The sequence below is a fragment of the Lipotes vexillifer genome, unplaced genomic scaffold, assembly GCF_000442215.2.
Source record: "Lipotes vexillifer unplaced genomic scaffold, Lipotes_vexillifer_v1.1 scaffold98, whole genome shotgun sequence".
Taxonomy (NCBI): Eukaryota; Metazoa; Chordata; class Mammalia; order Artiodactyla; family Lipotidae; genus Lipotes; species Lipotes vexillifer.
This window is the reverse complement of record NW_006799611.1, coordinates 1,075,990-1,094,833: the sequence shown is the minus strand read 5'-3', so window position 1 is coordinate 1,094,833 and position 18,844 is coordinate 1,075,990. Positions and strand designations below refer to the sequence as shown.

The following is an 18,844-nucleotide window of genomic DNA, read 5'->3' as shown; positions in this document are numbered from 1 at the left end:
TGTGTGTGTGTGTGTGTGTGTATATATATATATATATATATATATATATATATATATATATATATATATATATACGAGTCCATGAGAAAAGTTAAAGCAGTCCTCCAGGGCAAAGTGTTGGGAGCCTTTGCCCGGTCCAATCTCTGCTAATACATAAGGGTCCGGGACCTAGACTTGGACTTGCCTAAGGCCTCAGAACAGGTTAGCAGCAGAGCCTGGACTGGAACCAAGTTATCCAAATTCCCTCTCCATCTCTTCCTAATTCTTCATCTTCAAGACACAATCTCAACCCCACCACCAGCACTTAGGACCAAGGCTAACCTTCCTTTCAGCTTGCAGCTCCCACTACACTACCACCCTTTTTAAGGCTAATATTACTTGTTTACTACATGTCAAGTGCTGAGCTAAAACCTTTACATCCATGATTCTCATTTAATCTTCAAAAATCACTTGAAATGATTCTTCCTATTTTATAAATGAGGAAGGTCAGAGGCTGAAAGACAACCCAAGATCATACAGGCAACAAGCTGTAGAGCTAAGGTGCAAACTCAGGTCTGTTTGATTCCATGTGACCACAGCTCCTCAGCCTGCTGTCCACAGACCTCTAAAGTGCTCATGTACAGACTTTGCGGGGCAGTGGGCAGGCGAGGCAGCAAACCCACTCAAATTAAATGGAAATGTATATATCTATGTATTTATCTGAGGGCAGGTTCATATGTGGTATTGTCAGATTCTCAAAAGAACCCGTGATCGGAAAAAGACCGAGAACTTCTGGCTTCATGGTGAACTCCCTGGGGCCAAGACACAAGCCTGGCCCATAACAGACCCTTAGGGGACCTGGCCAAGCTCTTCCATCTCAGCCATTCTATAAACAAATCCCAAGGGACTCAGGTCCCATGGAGAAGCAGGCACATCCTCAGAGGCCAACCAGAACACTGGCTGCTGGATTTTTGGTTTGGCCACAGGGAGCCTCAGATTCCCTCGCAACCTCCTTCCAATCAACTAATCTTCCCTTTTTTCCTGAAAAAATGTTTGGATGCCTACTACATACAGACATAGCGCTAAGAGCTCTACCTATATCATTTCATTTAATTTTTGTAACAACTGTGCAGAGTGAGTACTGTTATTATTCTCATTCACAGGTAAAGAAAACAGGCTCAGAAAGGTAAGTGACCTGCTTGCCTTTACCTGGAGTCTGATGAGCAGCTTTGTTGTCACACATGAAAGTCTGCCAGGAAGAGACGCCAATCAGTTCATCTCAGGGAAAGCAGCCCCAGCGGCTGATGGACTGGCCGCTAGCCAGTTTTCAAACCAGAGCTACCAGGGCTGTGTCCAGGAACTGCTCTCTAAGTGGCTCACAGGCCAGCAGGGAGACCATTTCTCAGAGCATTCTCTTTGGGAAAATGCAGCTTTACTTCTGGCTCATTTCACCCACTTGGTCTGAGCTGGACACAATACAATTGTTCACAGAACAAGCTGCACTGCCCTTTGCCAAGCTGACCTGGCCTCCACGTGCAAAGCAGATTACATCAGAGCCGCCAGTGGCCCTCCTCCGGGAGCTCTGTAGCTGATCAGAGGTGGGACTGAGCTGGCTCCCAGCCAAATAGTTTTGCTAAGGAAACTATGAATCCCCTGATACTGTGTACACATCTGGTTTTTTTTAAAGACTAAGCTCAGTTGAAAAGGAAAAGATTTTGAAAATAAAGAAGAAAAAAAAAAAGGCTTCAGTATTTCTCTTCTCAAAACAAAGGGTGTACAGTCCCTACCACAGATGTGGCTAGGCCTTCCTTAGTTCCTGTTGTATCTCAGAAAACAACAATAATGTGAACTCTGGCCTTGATCATCAGAACACAAGCTGGCGCCTCTCTGAGCCTCCCACTATGCTTGGAGTGGTAACCAGCCAGGGCTGGAGAAGCCTGGAGAGAGCTGAGTAACGGCAATGCGCAGGACCCGGCATTTCCCAGCGGGACGGCCCAGCTTGGGGGAAGGCCCAAAGGGAACCCAGGCCCAACACCCAGAGCCCCAGTCACGTACACTGTGCAACCTCGAGGCCACTGTCCTCATCTGAAACCAGAAAAGCAAGAAGAAAGAGGAAAAGCTGTCAACAGCCCCATTTGGAGCTTTGGTTTATTCAAAGGGGTCTTGCAGGGTACTTTCTACTGAAGATCATGTTCTGGCAGGTCTGTCTGAGCAGTCAGAAGCCTACCCCACTTAGCTGGTCCAAGTCCCTGATATCATTCCTTTAGGTGGGGATGCAGTGCTTCCTACCTGGAGCAAAGGTTCTGATTGGACCAAGTCGGTTTGTAGTAGCACGTGTGCGGCCAGTGACCAGGCCATCAGAAATTCAAAGAAATTCAATTCAAGAAGTGTTTCCTGAGTACCTCATTCATTCATTCTACATATATTTACTGAAGGTCTATTATATGCCTGACATAGGGCAAGGTGGTGGGGGACACAGTGATGAACAAGATAGACATGGCTCCTGCCCTCGTGGAGCCCACAGACGGCCAAGGAAGATGGAGACTAAAGAGTTACACAGAATGAGGACAGACGGGGAAAGGACCGCATGGAGAAGTACAGGTGCGCTGAGGGGACATATGACGGGGAGACCTTATACAGGCTGAGATTCATGGGAGGCTCCTAGAGAGAGCGACATTTCCGCTGAGATCTGGTTGGGAGCTGAACAGGGAGGACAGCACGAATGGGGGCCTGATGAGACCAAGATGTGATGCAGCAGGAAAGAGGTGGGAGGCCAGGATGCCCGAAGCCCACAGAGTGGGGGGACAGACAAGAGATAAGGCTGGAGAGGTGGACAGAAGCCAGACCCACCACGCAGGACCTTGTAGGGCACATTAAGGTACCCGAACCCTAGCTTGAGTGGAATTGGAAGCCACCGAAATGATTTAAACACAGAAAAGAGGTGTTTAATTCCACCCGCTGTGTGAAAAAGCACAGATGAAGGTGGGGGCTTAGGAAGAGGGGTTTGGACCTGGGGCCAGGTGCCTGAGACTGAAGCCTGGAGGGGCTCCCAGCCCATGGGGGACAACAGAGCGCTATCTGCACAGGCACATGCAAGCGGCGTTCTTACCTGGTTAAACCTCCGGGTAAAGGCCACGACGTTGGGAGCGAGACTATGTTTCTCCTTCTTACTCCATCCACAGCTGGCTAGTTCCTGGGAAGCACAAAGTCAATTTCAACAGTGATTCCAATGGGGATGCAAATACAGCAGGGCATCTAACTGGAAAGTGGACACAGAGATGGGGAAGGACTGAAGCACTGGCCATCTATGTCCTCCCAGGGTGGGAGAGGGTCTCCTCCCCCTCTGGAGAAGAGGGCTGGGTCTACAGGTGGAGGTGTATCTTGGGACCCCCAGAGGTGAGGGTGAGAAGCAGGATACTTTTCTCCATAACCCCGGCCACATCTCCCAGGACTTCTGTGCCAAATTATTCTCAACCCCGCCACTGCCACTCTGCCAGCTCCCCGGGACCAGAAGCCCTTTCTTAATGCAAATTGTCTGCGAGAGGGTATAATGTTGTACTGAGCAGGAGTCATACCCCAGGGCTAACTTAAAATTAAAATCTGGCTGAAGATGCTCAGATTTCATTGACCAAGTGACATCCTCCATTCCTGGAACCAGGGGACGTCCTGGGCCAAGCCCACTGCGATCAGAGAAGCTTCTGGGATGACCTCAGATTCTTTCCTGAAGTTGCCCCCCACCCACCGCCATCTCTCATATAAACAAAAGGGGGCAGAAAGACAGGTCGCCTTAATATCTTCTTCAGGAGCGTAGTCTCTTCTTTTCTAGCAGATTTAGCATTATAATTTGAAGAATCAAATGACCTAAATGTTACCTAACAGGGAGGCTGGTTCCTCTCCAAGGGAGGTAACCGGAGCAATCTAATGAGATTACCTGGGGGGAGTAGATAAAAGGATGAAGGAAAAGCCATTAACTAAATGCCCAGCTTTGCCAGTTTGTGCCTTGGCGACCCCTGGCAGAGAGAATGCAGGAAAGGAAAGTTCTCTACCCCTCAGTTACAAGGCTTCCTTCTAACTCACATCCAGCCTCTATGTTATTAATGACATTATTTTTTGCCGCACACCTGGAACTTTTATAAGGGCTTTAGTGAGGGTCGGCTGCCTACCAGCCGGAATAGACACAGATCAGGGGTCTACCAGGAAGTCAGGGGGTGCTGTGGGAATGGCCAAAGATAAACTGAGCAGTTAGGCCTGAAGTGCCGCGCCCTTCAAATGCATCTCAGGACCCAACTGAAGTCACCGGCAGGCGCCTGTGGGAAGCCGGCTGCAGGCAATGGGCAGCTCCGGATTCAAGGTGAATGACCTGGACTTGAGAACAGTTGGGAACCAACCAGGAGCTAAGAAACACAGCTCCTCTTCCTGGAGGCCTCACTCCTATAAATGGCACCATTGTCCTCTCAGTCACCCACGTGAAAAAATACAGCAGACATCCTTGACCCTGCCAAGTCCTTCTCACCCTCACGATTTAGACCCCAAGTCATGGTAGTGACAATGATATTAACTAATGCTACCATTTACCAAGAATCCCCCATGTGTCGGTACCGGACAGGGAGCCTCACTTGTTATCTCATGTAATTCTCACCACATCCGTTTTAATAAAGAAGAGGGCTGAGTCCTAGTCATCACCTTGAATGAATGCTCTGGCTCCACTTCTTTTCACAAGTAGGCGTGAATCTCTTTGATCTGTAGAGTTTGCCTGTTTACCATGATTCTCCTCGATGTGTGTATCTGAGTTTCTTTTCTGGCGTATATTTGACCTACAAAGTCAGTTCCATGGACTCCTACTCCATCCCTCCTTTAGAACATATGCAGTCGGCAAATGTATATTACTGCCCTTTCGAAAGGTAACCCTGAGGACAAAGGCCTCTCTCCCCTTCGGATTCCAAAGCCAGACCTGGAAATGTATGTGTTATAATTGGATATAAAAGGGAATTTGTAAAACTGATGTTCAAGGACTGGGACATGGTTGTTGCCCAGTTTCTGGCTGGCAGTTGCTCCCTTTGTTTTTCCCTGAATTCTTTAATAAACAGCAGAAGTTATACACACATCTGTAAGTGTGGGGGGCAGGGAGGGTACACGTGTGTAAGGGTTCATTTAATTCAGAGTTTGGGTCTATTTCCACACCGTAAGTAACTTAGGAAGGCATCCTCAAAGGGAGCAGTGTGGACCTTACAGACCGAGCCAGGTCAGAGCCCACTCTCCACACACCAGCTGCGTGATGTGTATCTTCTCAGAACCTCAATTTTCTCACCTTAAATGGGTCTGATAATATATTTACCCATGAAGCTCATTAAAACAGGTAAGATTAAAGCTCACACAGAGCACCTGGCATGTAACAATCACTTGATAAATGTTATTCCCGCCCCCCCTCCTCTTTCCAGGGTCACGCTGCTGTCAGACACGGCTTTAAATCCAAACACTCCCTTCTTTCTTCCACATACACTCTCGTTGCTGTCTTGAATTATTAACAAAATTGATTATTATTTCTCTTTCATTCTGCTGATGTCATTCAGGCAAGAACCAAAGCAGGTACTTAATACATCTGCCCCAAATTTGTTTGATTTGAATATTTCTAAGACCCTGATTTAAAAACTGTATGTACAGTTCTTGGCGTTTGACAATTCCCTAAGGACCCTTTTGCACTGGAATACATGTCACATTTAAAATTAAAACTTTGGGATTTCCTTGGTGGTCCAGTGGTTAAGACTTCGCCCTTCCAATACAGGGGGTGCGGGTCCCATCGATACAGCTAAGATGTCACATGCCTCGCGGCCAAAAGACCAAAACAGAAGCAACATTATTACAAATTCTATAAAGACTTTCCAAAATATGGTCCACATCAAAAAGAAAATCTTTAAAATTAAAACTTCAACAGGGTAAAACACTATGTTTGAGAGGTTCCTTGATAAAATGGAAAGGGTCCTTTCCTTGCTCCAAATCCCAACCCTGTCACTCATTTCCTGGGTGACCGCTCTCTTGGCATCAGTTGCATCGCGGATGAAAACAGGGATGCTGAGACTAACTCCACAGAATTGTGGCGGAGACTAAGAGAGATAAAGCCTGACAAAGGAGGTGACATGCAGGGCACAGGCCTGGCTCACAGCAGATTCATTTGTTGAATGAACAGGGCATGAGCATTCCTCAGTGTTGAAATCTCCCAAGTCCAGTGCAGAAAGATTTATCAAGATGTCAAAAGAAATAAGGCCATTCTAACTGCACTAAAACATGTCCCAAGCCCAGCCTCCTTGGCAGTATTCCTCTTCTGTGTTTGGCCTTATAGGAATATGAGATGCCATCTGTGTGAAGTGGGTTTGGAAAATGTGAAGTAATAGAACAACACTCCTCCAGCCACTATTACCTAAAAAAGGTCCATGTTACAGAACAGATTTGAGTGTAATTAAGTTAAAATTGACCAGAGGAGATGGGGCTGGTTCTAGAAGGGAGACAAGGGGCTGCGCTGAGGCTGGTAAGGCCTTGGTAGCCCTGCGTGCTGTAGAGCCAGCTCTGTGGCTGCCCTGGGGTGCGCTGGGGCCCTGATCTCGCCCAGGCTGTCCTTGGCTCTGAGCTGCCTGCTGAGGTCCACTGGATGTGAAAGGGCAGTAAGAGCCTGTACAGTCCTTGCCAGCTTCTTCTGGGACCTCTTCTCCGTCATGTGGCTGTTCCCTGGGTTCATCGGGGAGAGACTTTCTGCCACTAAACAAACAAATTCACCTGCCTTCTCTCCCTTCCTCAGGCTTTAGTGGGCGAGAGGTCCTGTCCCCTCAAGACCCGCTCTCCTCCTGGCTCCCTCGCCCCCCTGCTCAGAGGCCTTGCTCTGATGCCCTCTCTGGTCCCTGTATCTTCAACCTCTTCCTCTCCACTTTCTTTCCTGCTAGGATTTTTTTTTTTTTTTTTTTTTTGCGGTACGAGGGCCTCTCACTGTCGTGGCCTCTCCCATCGCGCAAGCCAGGCTCCGGACACGCAGGCTCAGCGGCCACGGCTCACGGGCCCAGCCGCTCCGCGGCATGTGGGATCTTCCCGGACCGGGGCACGAACCCGTGTCCCCTGCATCAGCAGGTGGACTCTCAACCACTGCGCCACCAGGGAAGCCCCCTTGCTAGGATTTTAGTGTGCAAAAGCCTCTCCCATCAATAATAATAATGGTGATGACAACAATAACCATGATAGTAATAACAAAAGCCATCTTTTCTAGACCTCCCTGCCGCCTGAAAGGGTTGTCGGTTTCAACCCTCTTCCCTGGCCACCTCCTTCTCTGGCGAGGCAACCTCTCTGCATATTTTCTGTTCTCTGTCTTTGCCCCTCAGCTCTGTGTTCTCTTGGTTGTCTTGACGCCTCTCCGGCCCCGCATTCGTATTTTCCAGTTGCTTTGTTCTTTTCTGACACATGTCCCCAAAGCCCCACCAGGGTCGTCTTCCATATTCTCTACATCTGCATCCCTTCCTGGAAGATCACACACACCACCACGGCTTCCACCACGTGCCCATGTCCGGCCCAAGTTTCTCTCCTGACTCTAGACCAGGATATTCAGCCACCTCCTGGCCACAACTCACTTGGCCTCCCACAGGCACCTCAAAATCAGCACGCCCAGAACCAAAAGGGTGTCTGACCAGCTGCCTTAAATAAAAACACCTAACGACATGAGATTCATTTAGACATTCAATCTGACAAAGAAGAGTGTTTATTACAAAGAAACTGTCCATGGAAAAAAATCCCTAACCAAGATAAAAACAACTCTGTCTTAATACCCCCATCTGCAAGCATTCCTAGGTGACAGCAAGAGTCAACACTGGTTTTGGCTCACCCTCGAAGCTTCTCTGGCCACCAGCTTTGTGCTTAGGGTTTTGGGAGTCAGATGCCCTGAGGTGGCCTGAGAAAGGCCTGATCCTGACTGTGCCTGGGGTCAATGAGGTAAGGCCCTGGAAGAGGAGACCTGGGGAGTGGGACAAGTCCTCCCTGAAGACCCCCACAGGATCTAAGCCACTGAGCCATAGGCAGCCACATGTGGCCCTTTCCACGCATGTGTTTAATTCTAATTGGAATCTTCTCCAAATCACATTCCTAAAACATGCCCACATGGAAGATGCACCACGTCAAGGAAAGGTCACTAAATCTGACCTCAGGGACCACCACCAGGCGGCACCAGCCAATGACACCACATTACCATCTTGCTCAATGGCAAGCTTTTTTCCTTCCTTTCTACCTCCAAGTTTCTCCCCATCCCTCCCATCCTACCCTCTGGAACAATCTTCAGAAGAACTGGTGGGACAGTCACACACTAGTCAAAGGAGTTTTAAAAGCACCCCAGGGAGTGGGTGACCCACTGAGGCAGTGGGGGGAGACAGCGCCAGTTTGGGGGTTGGCAGTGGGGTCTGACTAAGGAGTAAGGCATTTCAGAGCTCTCATACCTCACAGCTGGGAATGCAAAATGGTAGAGCCATTTGGGAGAGCAGTTTCGCAGTTTCTTTTAATGTTAAGCATACACTTAACCAAATGACCCAGCAATCTCACTAAAGCAAACATTTCATTTGTACGCACAAAAAACTGTGTACATGTTTATGGCAGTTCTCAATATGGAAATTCTCAATTTCCCCAAACTGGAAACAACCCAGGTTTCCATCAACTGGTCAAGGGACAAATTGTGATCCATCCATATAATCAAGCATTACTTGGCAATAAAAAGGAATGAACTACTGATACAGGCATCAGCAAAGATAAATGTCAAAAGCTTTATGCTAAGTAAAAGGAACCAGACACAAAAATATTATAGGATTCCATTTTTATGACATTTGGAGATGATAGGAAAAAAACTATAGGGACAGAAACCAGACCACTGGCTGCCAGGGGCACAGGGAAGTTCTGAGATGCTAGGCAAGTTCTCGCCCTGGATCGTGGTGGTTCCGTGAGAGAACAGTAGTCCTGCCTACCTTATCCATGGTTTCGCTTTCTGCAGTTTTAGTTACCTGCAGTCAGCTGAGGTCCGAATATATTAAATGGAAAATTCCGGAAATAAACAATTCATACATTTTTAAATCATGCACCATTCTAAAGCGTGATGAGATCTCATGCCCTACAGCTCTGTCCAGCTCAGAACGTGAACCATCCCATTGTCCAGCATATCCTGCCTGTCAGTCACCGACTGGTCAGCTGTTATTAGATTGATTGTGGTGATGTCACAGTGCTTGTGTTCAAGCAACCCTTATACTTAATAATGGCCCCAAGGCACAAGAGGAGTGATGCTAGCAATTAGGATATGCCAAGGGACTACCCTGGTGGTGCAGTGGTTGAGAATCCGCCTGCCAATGCAGGGGACACAGGTTCGAGCCCTGGTCGGGGAAGATCCCACATGCGCGGAGCAACCAAGCCCGTGAGCCACAGCTACTGAGCCTGCACTCTAGAGCCCGCGAGCCACAACTACTGAGCCTGCGTGCCACAACTACTGAAGCACACACACCTAGAGCCCGTGCTCTGGAACAGGAGAAGCCACTGCAGTGAGAAGCCCGCGCTCCGCAAAGAAGAGTAGCCTCTGCTGGACACAACTGAGAAAAGCCTGCACGCAGCAACGAAGACCCAATGCAGCCGAAAATAAATAAATTAAATAAATAAATAATTATTTTAAAGCGTGAATTTTACTGGATAAAATTAAACCTCAATAAGTGTGACTAAAAAAAAAAAAAAAGGAAAGAAAACAGTCCAAGCATCAAGGACTGTGAAGGGAAGCGCAGCAATAACAGCCACGCAAAAGAACTAAAGAACAACCAGTTCACGTGGGACTAAGACAAAGAGGCCTGAAGGAGGCTCTCTGGGAAAAAATTAATGCAATTAAAAATATGATAGGAATAAAAACATAACAGCAAACTTGAAAAAGTTTGAGGACATGATGAGGGCAAATGATGATAGAAAAAAAGCAATTATAATCTCCAGGAATAACAAAAACCAAGAAATTCCTGTTTGTATATGGTTTTTTTTTTGTTTGTTTGGTTGGTTGGTTTTTTTTGCGGTAAGCGGGCCTCTCCCGTTGCGGAGCACAGGCTCCGGACGCGCAGGCTCAGCGGCCATGGCTCACGGGCCCAGCCGCTCCGCGGCATGTGGGATCTTCCCGGACCGGGGCACGAACCCGTGTCCCCTGCATCGGCAGGTGGACTCTCAACCACTGCGCCACCAGGGAAGCCCTGTTTGTATATGTTATATATGTATTTAAATAGTATACATACATTTTAAATAGTATATATTTTAAATGTTTAAATATTATATATTTTAATAGCTGTATACATTTAAATATTTTATTTTTTCCCCAACGTTAGGCAGTTGATGGATTAAAAGAAAAGGGAATCTGTGGGCCCTTGATGTGAGGCATATTCTCTCTTGAATGGCCCAGGGTCCTTAGAGAATGAAATACAACCCTGGCACACTACCTAGCTTGACACTGAATGACACTTACACATTTACATAGCCATAAAAATGAATGCTGTTTGTTGGTTTGCAACTTTTAGAGTCAACCTAAGGAAAACTGATGGACTTGGTGTAACTGCAAAATGTCAGAATGTTAATTAACTTAACAATGTAAAAGTACAGCTGGCAGAAGGTGGCAAGTGGAGAAGGGGAGGAAAAGCATGGGAAGTGAGCAGTCAAGAGACACTATATAAAGCTGATGAAATCGAAGTCTCAGCGCACCAAATAAAGTTCCAAAAATAACCGGTAGAAGAGAAATCCTCTGGGGAGGGGACTGGAGTAAGGGATCAAAGCCTTTCTTCATAAGCTCTTCTGTACTATTTGAATATCATGAAAAGATTACTTTGAAACAAATTTTAACAGGTGACATGTTACAATATTATACATTGTAAACCTTCTAAAATTAAATTTTAACAGTTGAGTAAACACTCAAATATACAAAATTTTTATAAACTCATAACCTGCTTATAACCTGTCAGGGTCAACATCTATAATGCAAATGTGTCAACATAAATAGCAGATAGTTTTCAGGTGGCCACTAGACACTTCTGTATCTTCTGACGGAGTAAGCATGTGAAATCATGACCATCTGAACCTTCAGGAAACAGGCCTGTCCCACAGGAAACGTCAGGGCTTTCACCCAAGTGAATCGCAGAGGAGGGAGCAGCTAACCGGGGAGGCTGCCTTAGACTCTCACTGGGACAAAATTGGCTGCGATGAAAAATGTAAGGAAAAGAAAAGGGAAGGAGGAAAGGTAAAAGGAGGCAAGGATGGAAGAAAGAAAGGAAGGGAGAGGACGAACGGAGGGATCAGGGAAGAGGGGAAAGAAGATGGGAGGGCGGGGGGCCCAGCTGAGCACCAGCCCCCATGCTGGAGGGGCTCCAGGACAGTCAGACGAGACCCCGCGGAGCCCAGTGTCTGGCCGATGGGGGAGACAGACATGAACACAAATCACCGTAACTCAAGACAACAAAAAGCAACTGCACTTTCCTGCTTTATTTCTGAAGGCTGAAGACCTAAAAAGACATTTCCTAGATCCAAGCGACTGTCAGTGGGCTGAGGCATCTTTAGCTCTTTCCTGGGAGAAGGAGGAGGAGAAAGAGGGGAAAGGGTGAGAAGAAAGGATGAAGAAGGAAGAGGAAGAGTAAAGGAAGAGACAACAGTAATTGACAATTTATAAAACACATCTACATTCGATACCAGAGTTAAAGTATGTTTTATGAAATATAGCAATGGACCAAACAAACGTGCTCTTGCTTTCTATGTTCTACAGGAGGGGAGAGAGATGAGAAATTTGTGATAAGTCAAATGATGATAAATCCTTTAAAAAAAATGTTAACCAGGATGAAGGAACGGAATATTGGAGCGGATGCCTCAGGACGCCTGGCTGATAAACCGACTGGAGTGGAGACCACGAACGAGGTTGGCAACAGGCTCTGCAAGGATCCAGGGAGAGGGTTCCAGGCCGAAGGAAGTGCGAGTGTGAAGACCCTGGAAGCTCTGACAGCACAAGGTGGGCAATGAGGCTGGAGCTGCTTTGAGCCTCGGGCAGGTGGGAGGAGATGGGGTAGGAAGGAAGGGGGTGGAAGCCTCGAGGGCAGGTAAGGACTAGAGTTTATTCTGAGTGGGATTGGAAGGCTACAGAGGGACTGAGCAGAAGCAGCTCCAAAAGCCTCATGCTGTGCACTGGGTAGGTTTAATCGGACCCAACCCACCCCGTGCTCTTGTGCTGTGCTACATACAATCTAACCTGTACTATAACCTCATACACGGGCAACATAATTTTCTCACGTGAGAGCAATTCACTTTAGTAATTTGAAAGAAACACCTGCTAGGGGCTGTGTGTGGAGAAAGGGAGGAGCCCGGCCCCGGGGGAAATGAACACGAGGGCCTCCATAAGGGCTCAGAAGCCCTGGTGAGACAAACCACAGAGGGGGAAAGAATCGCTGGGGACAAATGGGTGCCTTCTGCGGGATCGGGGTGCGTGGGGGTCCCTGACCTAGAAGGAGGAGCTCCGCTTTCTCGGCTTCCAGTCTATTCATTTCTGTACAGCGACTGGTTTACAGTCACTACTGTTTCATCAAGTCCTCAAACTACCCTCTGTTTAGCAAACATGCAGATTTAGGGTCATGAAGATGATGCAAACTTCCCCAAACATTCCCTTTCCAGCCCTAGTGTTGTGCAGCTCTGCACAATTAGAACCAGCTGTCCAGGCAGGGCAGCGGCCAAGTGCAACCCTGTGAACAACCTCCAGTCCACGTGACAGAGAAAGGGCCCTGTGAGCAGAACGGAGAGCGGCCCGCAGTGCAGCCCACCCGGATTCCTGGGCTGGTCACAAGGCCCACAGGGCCTCACGTTCATTTCCCACTCTCACCCTGGGGACTGCGCTCAATCCCCTTTCTCTGTATTCTTGGGATTTTTTTTTCCCAAATAACATCATTCAGATGTTCTCTTTTTAAAAAGAATACTTTTTTTTTTTTGATCAGGGACCTAGCACATGCTCAGTACAGAAAACCTAGACAATACAGAAAGCCCACAGAAGAGAATTTAAATCACCCATTAGCCTAACACCCAGAGAAACCAGAATTTACAATCCGGTCAATAGTAATGACAATAACAACAACAGCTAACTTTACTGAGCACTTACTAAGTGTCAAGCACAATGTCAATCGTTTTATGTACATTCATCCTCTGCTCACTGAATTCTCACAGCAACCCTATCAGATAGATACTATCATTGCCCCATTTTACAGTTGAAGAAATGCAAGCTTAGAGAAGTTAAGCAATTTGCTCAAACCCACATATGTGGTCAACGTGAGAGCCAAGATTCCAACCTGGGTCTGTAGGGCTCAGGAGCCTGGCCCCTTGGCCTCAAGAGCAGGTCTGTCTCCAGAACGGAGGCCCTTCCCCACTCCCAGGCGCAGAGGTACGCAGAGGTACACACGCATACGCACACACACTCTCTCTCTCAATGGAACTCACACTGTAGCTGTGGCTTTGTCCTTACTACCTCATCATTACAGACATTTTCTCACGTCTGCCCCACCCTCCTTTCACACTCCATACACACTTGACATCTAGAAACAATCCATCATATTCGTCTCCTTTTGTTTTTCCTCTGAGTTCTAGGAGAAAATTTTAGTCTGCCTTTTAATTCTCCTTTTGTTTTCTACAATATCTGGTTTACTGCTCACTGTTTCCACTGCAATTTAAATTTGGCAATCACGTTTTTTCAGCACAATTCAACCCTTCTTAATCCGGATCTTCGCAAACTGCATTCATCTGTAACACTGCCGGGAACACAAAATGAAATTTCTGGAAGTAACAGGGAGAGGCAGGCTCTGACCTAGTCCTCGCACTGCCTACGATTTTTTTGTCCAAACATAACTTTTCTGTGTCTGGTAAGTATGCTAAACACCACATCGGAAACTTGGAAAGTTAACTCAAAATTTCCAGGGCCACGTGATTTTACCAGTGAGTCCTGTCAGACCTCATAATTAAGTGTTTAAGTAACACCTAATTCTTATGCTAAATAATTTATTCCAGAGCACAGAAAGCAATGGAAAGAAGCCCCAAAGCCTAACACCTAACAAATACAGAACAAGTGGGAAAAAGAATCATCGTACATGGCCCAGCAGGTTTGTCTAAAAAAAATGTAAGAATAGGGCTTCCCTGGTGGCACAGTGGTTGAGAGTCCGCCTGCTGATGCAAGGGACACGGGTTTGTGCCCCGGTCTGGGAAGATCCCACATGCCGCGGAGCGGCTGGGCCCGTGAACCATGGCCGCTGAGCCTGCGCGTCCAGAGCCTGTGCTCAGAAATGGGAGAGGCCACAACAGTGAGAGGCCCGCGTACCGCAAAAAAAAAAAAAAAAAAAAAAAAAAGTAAGAATAAGCTAATATTATGAAAACTATTAACATAATAACAGTACATCAATAAATCAAAGAAGAGGAAAGTGTTATGTTCCTCTCAGATACTGAAAAAAGTAATTAGCAAAATGCAACATTCGTTTGGGATTTTAAAAAGAAAAAAAGAACTTCTTAGAAGCTTAGTAATATCTATCTCAAACCAACAGCCATCATTATATAACAAGAGAAACACTAAAGGAATCTGAATTAAAGTTAGAAACAACAGGTGGTGCATCCTTTCTCAACAAGGTTCCTTATCTGAACCATAGAACACGGAAAGTGGCTTGAGAGTGACTGTCTTAATTCTCCTAACACTGGGACGTTTGTACACACAATGGACCTTCAGGCATTAGGCTTAATCCTCTCATGGATCACTGGTTGAGAAAGGCCTATAACCCAGTGCTGGGCAACAGAAATATAATGCAAGCCATATATTTTAAATTTTCTAGTATCCGCATTAAAAAAAGAAAAAAACAGGTGAAATTATTTTTAATAATTTCTTTTATTTAATTAAATATACCCAAATATTATATTTTCAAGCTGTAATCAATACAAAATATACAAAATTATCGATGAGACAGCTTACATTCTTTTTGTACTATGTCTGAAATCTGGTCTGTTTTTCACACTTACAGAACACCTCAGTTTGGACCAGTCACATTTCAAGTGTCCAGTAGCTAGATGAGGCCGCCATCTTGTACAACACAGCTCTAACCAATGGACAATGACACTGAAATACAAAATATAATTACTGAAAAGGAGAGGTCAGGCAGGTGAACCAAAGATAAGTCGAGAGGCCCCATCAGCAGGGCCGGGGTGAGGTGGGGAGCCAAGGCAGCCAGCTGAGAACCAAAAGGGAAGGTTAGCCCAGGACAAGCAAGAAGACAGAACAGGTGAAGAACCTACTCATGACTGACCTTAAGTAATGGGTTCTGTATGTCCCTGTTACTGAAGGTCTGACCCCACCTCCACTCCCCTGCTCCTCCAAAGGGAGGTAGAGCTTGTCTCTAATGGATGAGGTAGATCCAGCTGCAGCTATATAGGAACTCAGGTTACAGACAGAATGAAATACGTTCAAAAAAGATGGAGAGGGACTTCCCTGGTAGCACAGTGGTTAAGAATCCTCCTGCCAATGCAGGGAGACAGGTTCGAGCCCTGATCCAGCAAGATCCCACATGCCGCAGAGCAACTAAGCCCGTGCGCCACAAGTATTGAGCCTGTGCTCCAGAGCCCACAAGCCACAACTACTGAGCCCACGTGCCTAGAGCCTGTGCTCCGCAACAAGAGAAGCCACCGCAAAGAGAAGCCCGCACACTGCAATGAAGAGTAGGCCCCGCTCGCCACAGCTAGAGAAAGCCCGCGTGCAGTAACAAAGACTCAACGCAGCCAAAAATACATAAATAAAATAAATAAATTTAACAACAACAACAACAAAAAAAGATAGAGAAAGACATGTGCAGCCCACTTTGGCAATTTCATGCTTTTACAGGGTCCTCCTAAGTAAGGAGTCCTGGGTTCTACTCTCAGCTGTGCCCTGAACCCCCTCTGAGAGTTTGGGTCAGTCCTTCCCACTAGGGGGGGTTCAATGTCCTGTCTGTAAAATACAGTGGCCCTCGATGGTCCTTAAGATCCTCCCAGTTCTCCCATTCTATGAGCCTGCAGGAAGCAGAGGTCACAAGTGTAACTTTATAGAAAAACGCTATTAAGTAAGCCCCATCCCTGGAGACTCCATGACTGAGCAGTTTTCTTTGCAAGTGTTTTGAGGGGGTGTGGAGAGGCTGAGTCTCAGAGACATAGTCAAGAAGGAGCAGGGGGCTTCAGGGCACTGCGCTGGTCCTCAGGGATGGGGTGGACACGACAGTCCGGGGAGGCAGGAGACGGGAACCAGCTGGGGGGAGGCAGGCTGGGGGCAGACAGAGAGAACACAGCCCAGGTTACAGAAAGAGGGAAGGGAATGAAAGTGTAGGCGAGGGGAGGGAAGGGGAGAAGGAAAGAAAAGGGGAAAAAAAGAGAGAAGAAAGGCGTTCAGGGTTAAATCCAGGTGGGATCAGGTAGGGGAGAGGCACACCCAGGTGGAGCAGGACCAGGAGGGAGGGTGTGGAGGCCCCACGGGGGCAGCTCGCCGTCCAGGGCAGGAGAGAGAGCAGCGGCAGTACCCGGGGAGCGTCCCACAGGCTTTCCATGTCCCCAACAGAAGCATCCTCTGAAGGTCTGCATGTCAGGAGCAGACACAACTGTCTGGTCAGATGCCAAAGAGGCAGCACTGGCCACCTGACACCAGGGACACAGCCAGGGAGGCCGAGACCCAAACTGTGTGGCCCCCAATCTCACCAGACAGGAAGAGAACACGGTGGGAGCACACTGAGATAACCGACCACCAGCCCCATGGCTCCTCCTCACTCTGTGAGGAGGGTACTTCTAGACAAGATCAGTCCTGTTCCCAGGCTGAGAATAATAATAATGACGATAATAAAACAATAACAACAGCAGCTCAGCTTGCTTACTGTATGCCAGGCACTAGGCTAAATACTTTTCTTACATTAACGTCCTTTAATCTTTTAACAACGGCATTCACCAGGAAGCGCTATTATTGCCCCCCGTTTACACACAAGTAAAATTGAGATCCAGAGAGGATCATTCACTTGCCCAAGGTCACACAGCAAATAAGTGACAAAACTGGGATTCAAACCCAGGTGTGTATGACTCTAAAACCTAAGCTCTTAACCACTGTGCTGATCAGCCCGGGCAAGCATTATTCCCATGATTTTTCACCAACATTCTGAATAACACTGATGGAGTATCTGCAAAGTGGATAGCACTATAGGGGTTACAAAGTGAACAAAATGTCAGGGAAGGAAGAGAACCACAAGGTATTTGCATGTTTCCTACACTTTAGGTACTGTGCAATGTGCTTACATCTAGTTTATTTTGCTTAAGTTTCAAAGCCAGACCATGAAGTCGATTTTACTATTCCATTTTACAGATGGAAAAACTGAGACTCACAGAGACGAAGTCATTTATACAAGTTTATCTAGGCAGTAAATGGCAGAAACCAGAGCCTGAGCTTTTAATACAAAAATGTCCCAGGGGGACACTGAGTTATGAGATAAGGTAACCAGACAGGGGGCCTGGGAGTGGACAGATTTCACTCAGAAAAGGCTGAACTGGGGCTGGGGTGGGGGTGGGGGGGTCGGTAGGGGTGGGTTGTAGAAAACAATGAGGCTGGAGGCTGCACAGGGGCTCAAGGCTGCCCCGCCCTAAGGACATCCTCCCCCACCCCCCACCGCACCCCAGCTCCCAGGCCTGACTTCATCTGGATCGAGGCAGAGTTGCAGGAGGGGCCACAGCGTAAGTCTTCATTCATCAAAATAGTTGTTTCATTCTACGCGTCACAGAGTCTCCTCCCCAACCCCTGGTAATTTTCTTTTTGATAACAAGCAACGTGAAGCCCCTGGACAGAGCAGGATTTCTGGAAACAAAGTGAAACCTCTGATAAACTCCAGCAATGGCTCCACAGCAGGACCTACCACAGGGGTGACTCGGGTTTGACACTGGAACTGTCTGATGGCAACCAGGGAAGGCCAGTGCACAAGCAGCCAGGAGGAACGGCTCTTTCAGAAAAGCTGTTTCCTCTCCTGAGAAGCTAAAACAAAAACCACCTTTCAAATGTTTGATCTATACAGGGATACTTGTTGAAATTAAAAGTGTGAGGAAGATTTTCAGCCACCAGACTTTCAGGCTTTCAGCCAATAGCCTCTGAGGTGTGACACCACCTTTTGTAGGACAGGGAGTGAGGCCATGGCTCCGATCACCACCTCGGGCCTGGCCGCCCCTCAACTCTGTCTCCAGCCCCATCTAATCAGTAACGCCAGCCAGTCTCCCCGAGCACCTCCCTGTGCCAGGCTCTGTGCGAGGCTTGGGGGATCGAGCAGTGAACGTGGCACTTGCCTTCCAGTGGAGAAGACAGGCATTAATTAAGAACGTGTTGCTAAGTGCCTAAGGACAACTTCCAAGGAGTAATGGGGGGCTGGCACAGCTGAGGAGCAGGGGACTGGGAGCGAGCCAGGTCACGGGGACAGGAGCGGCACGGCGGGCAGAGAACAGCCGGCGCGCAGGCCTGGGGGTAGATCCGAGGGCCTGCGAGGAAGCCAGAGCAGGGGGAGCAGAGAGTGGGTGGGGAGGGCTGGACAAGAAGGAATAAACCAGGTCTCACGTGGCCTCCAGGCTCGGGACAGATCCTATGGGCACCGGGGAAACCATTGGAAATCTTGAAGAAGCTCAGTGATGTGGACAGAGATTTAAAAAGTACAGGGTGGGGCTTCCCTGGTGGCGCAGTGGTTGAGAGTCCGCCTGCCCATGCAGGGGACGCAGGTTCGTGCCCCCGTCCGGGGAGATCCCACGTGCCGCGGAGCGGCTGGGCCTGTGAGCCATGGCCGCTGGGCCTGCGCGTCTG

The 18,844-nt window shown here is 47.7% G+C and overlaps 1 protein-coding gene across 6 annotated transcripts in view; it reads right to left on the bottom strand.

The window, feature by feature from the left end:
* The window catches only part of RALGPS1 (Ral GEF with PH domain and SH3 binding motif 1), a 301,912-nt gene that overhangs the window by 193,527 nt on the left and 89,541 nt on the right, over window positions 1-18,844 (bottom strand). For all 6 annotated transcript variants that reach the window (XM_007471717.1, XM_007471715.1, XM_007471716.1 and 3 more), the window contains one exon: window positions 3,089-3,172. In XM_007471717.1, the coding sequence (XP_007471779.1) occupies window positions 3,089-3,172 (84 nt within the window). The remainder of the gene's footprint in view (window positions 1-3,088; window positions 3,173-18,844) is intronic.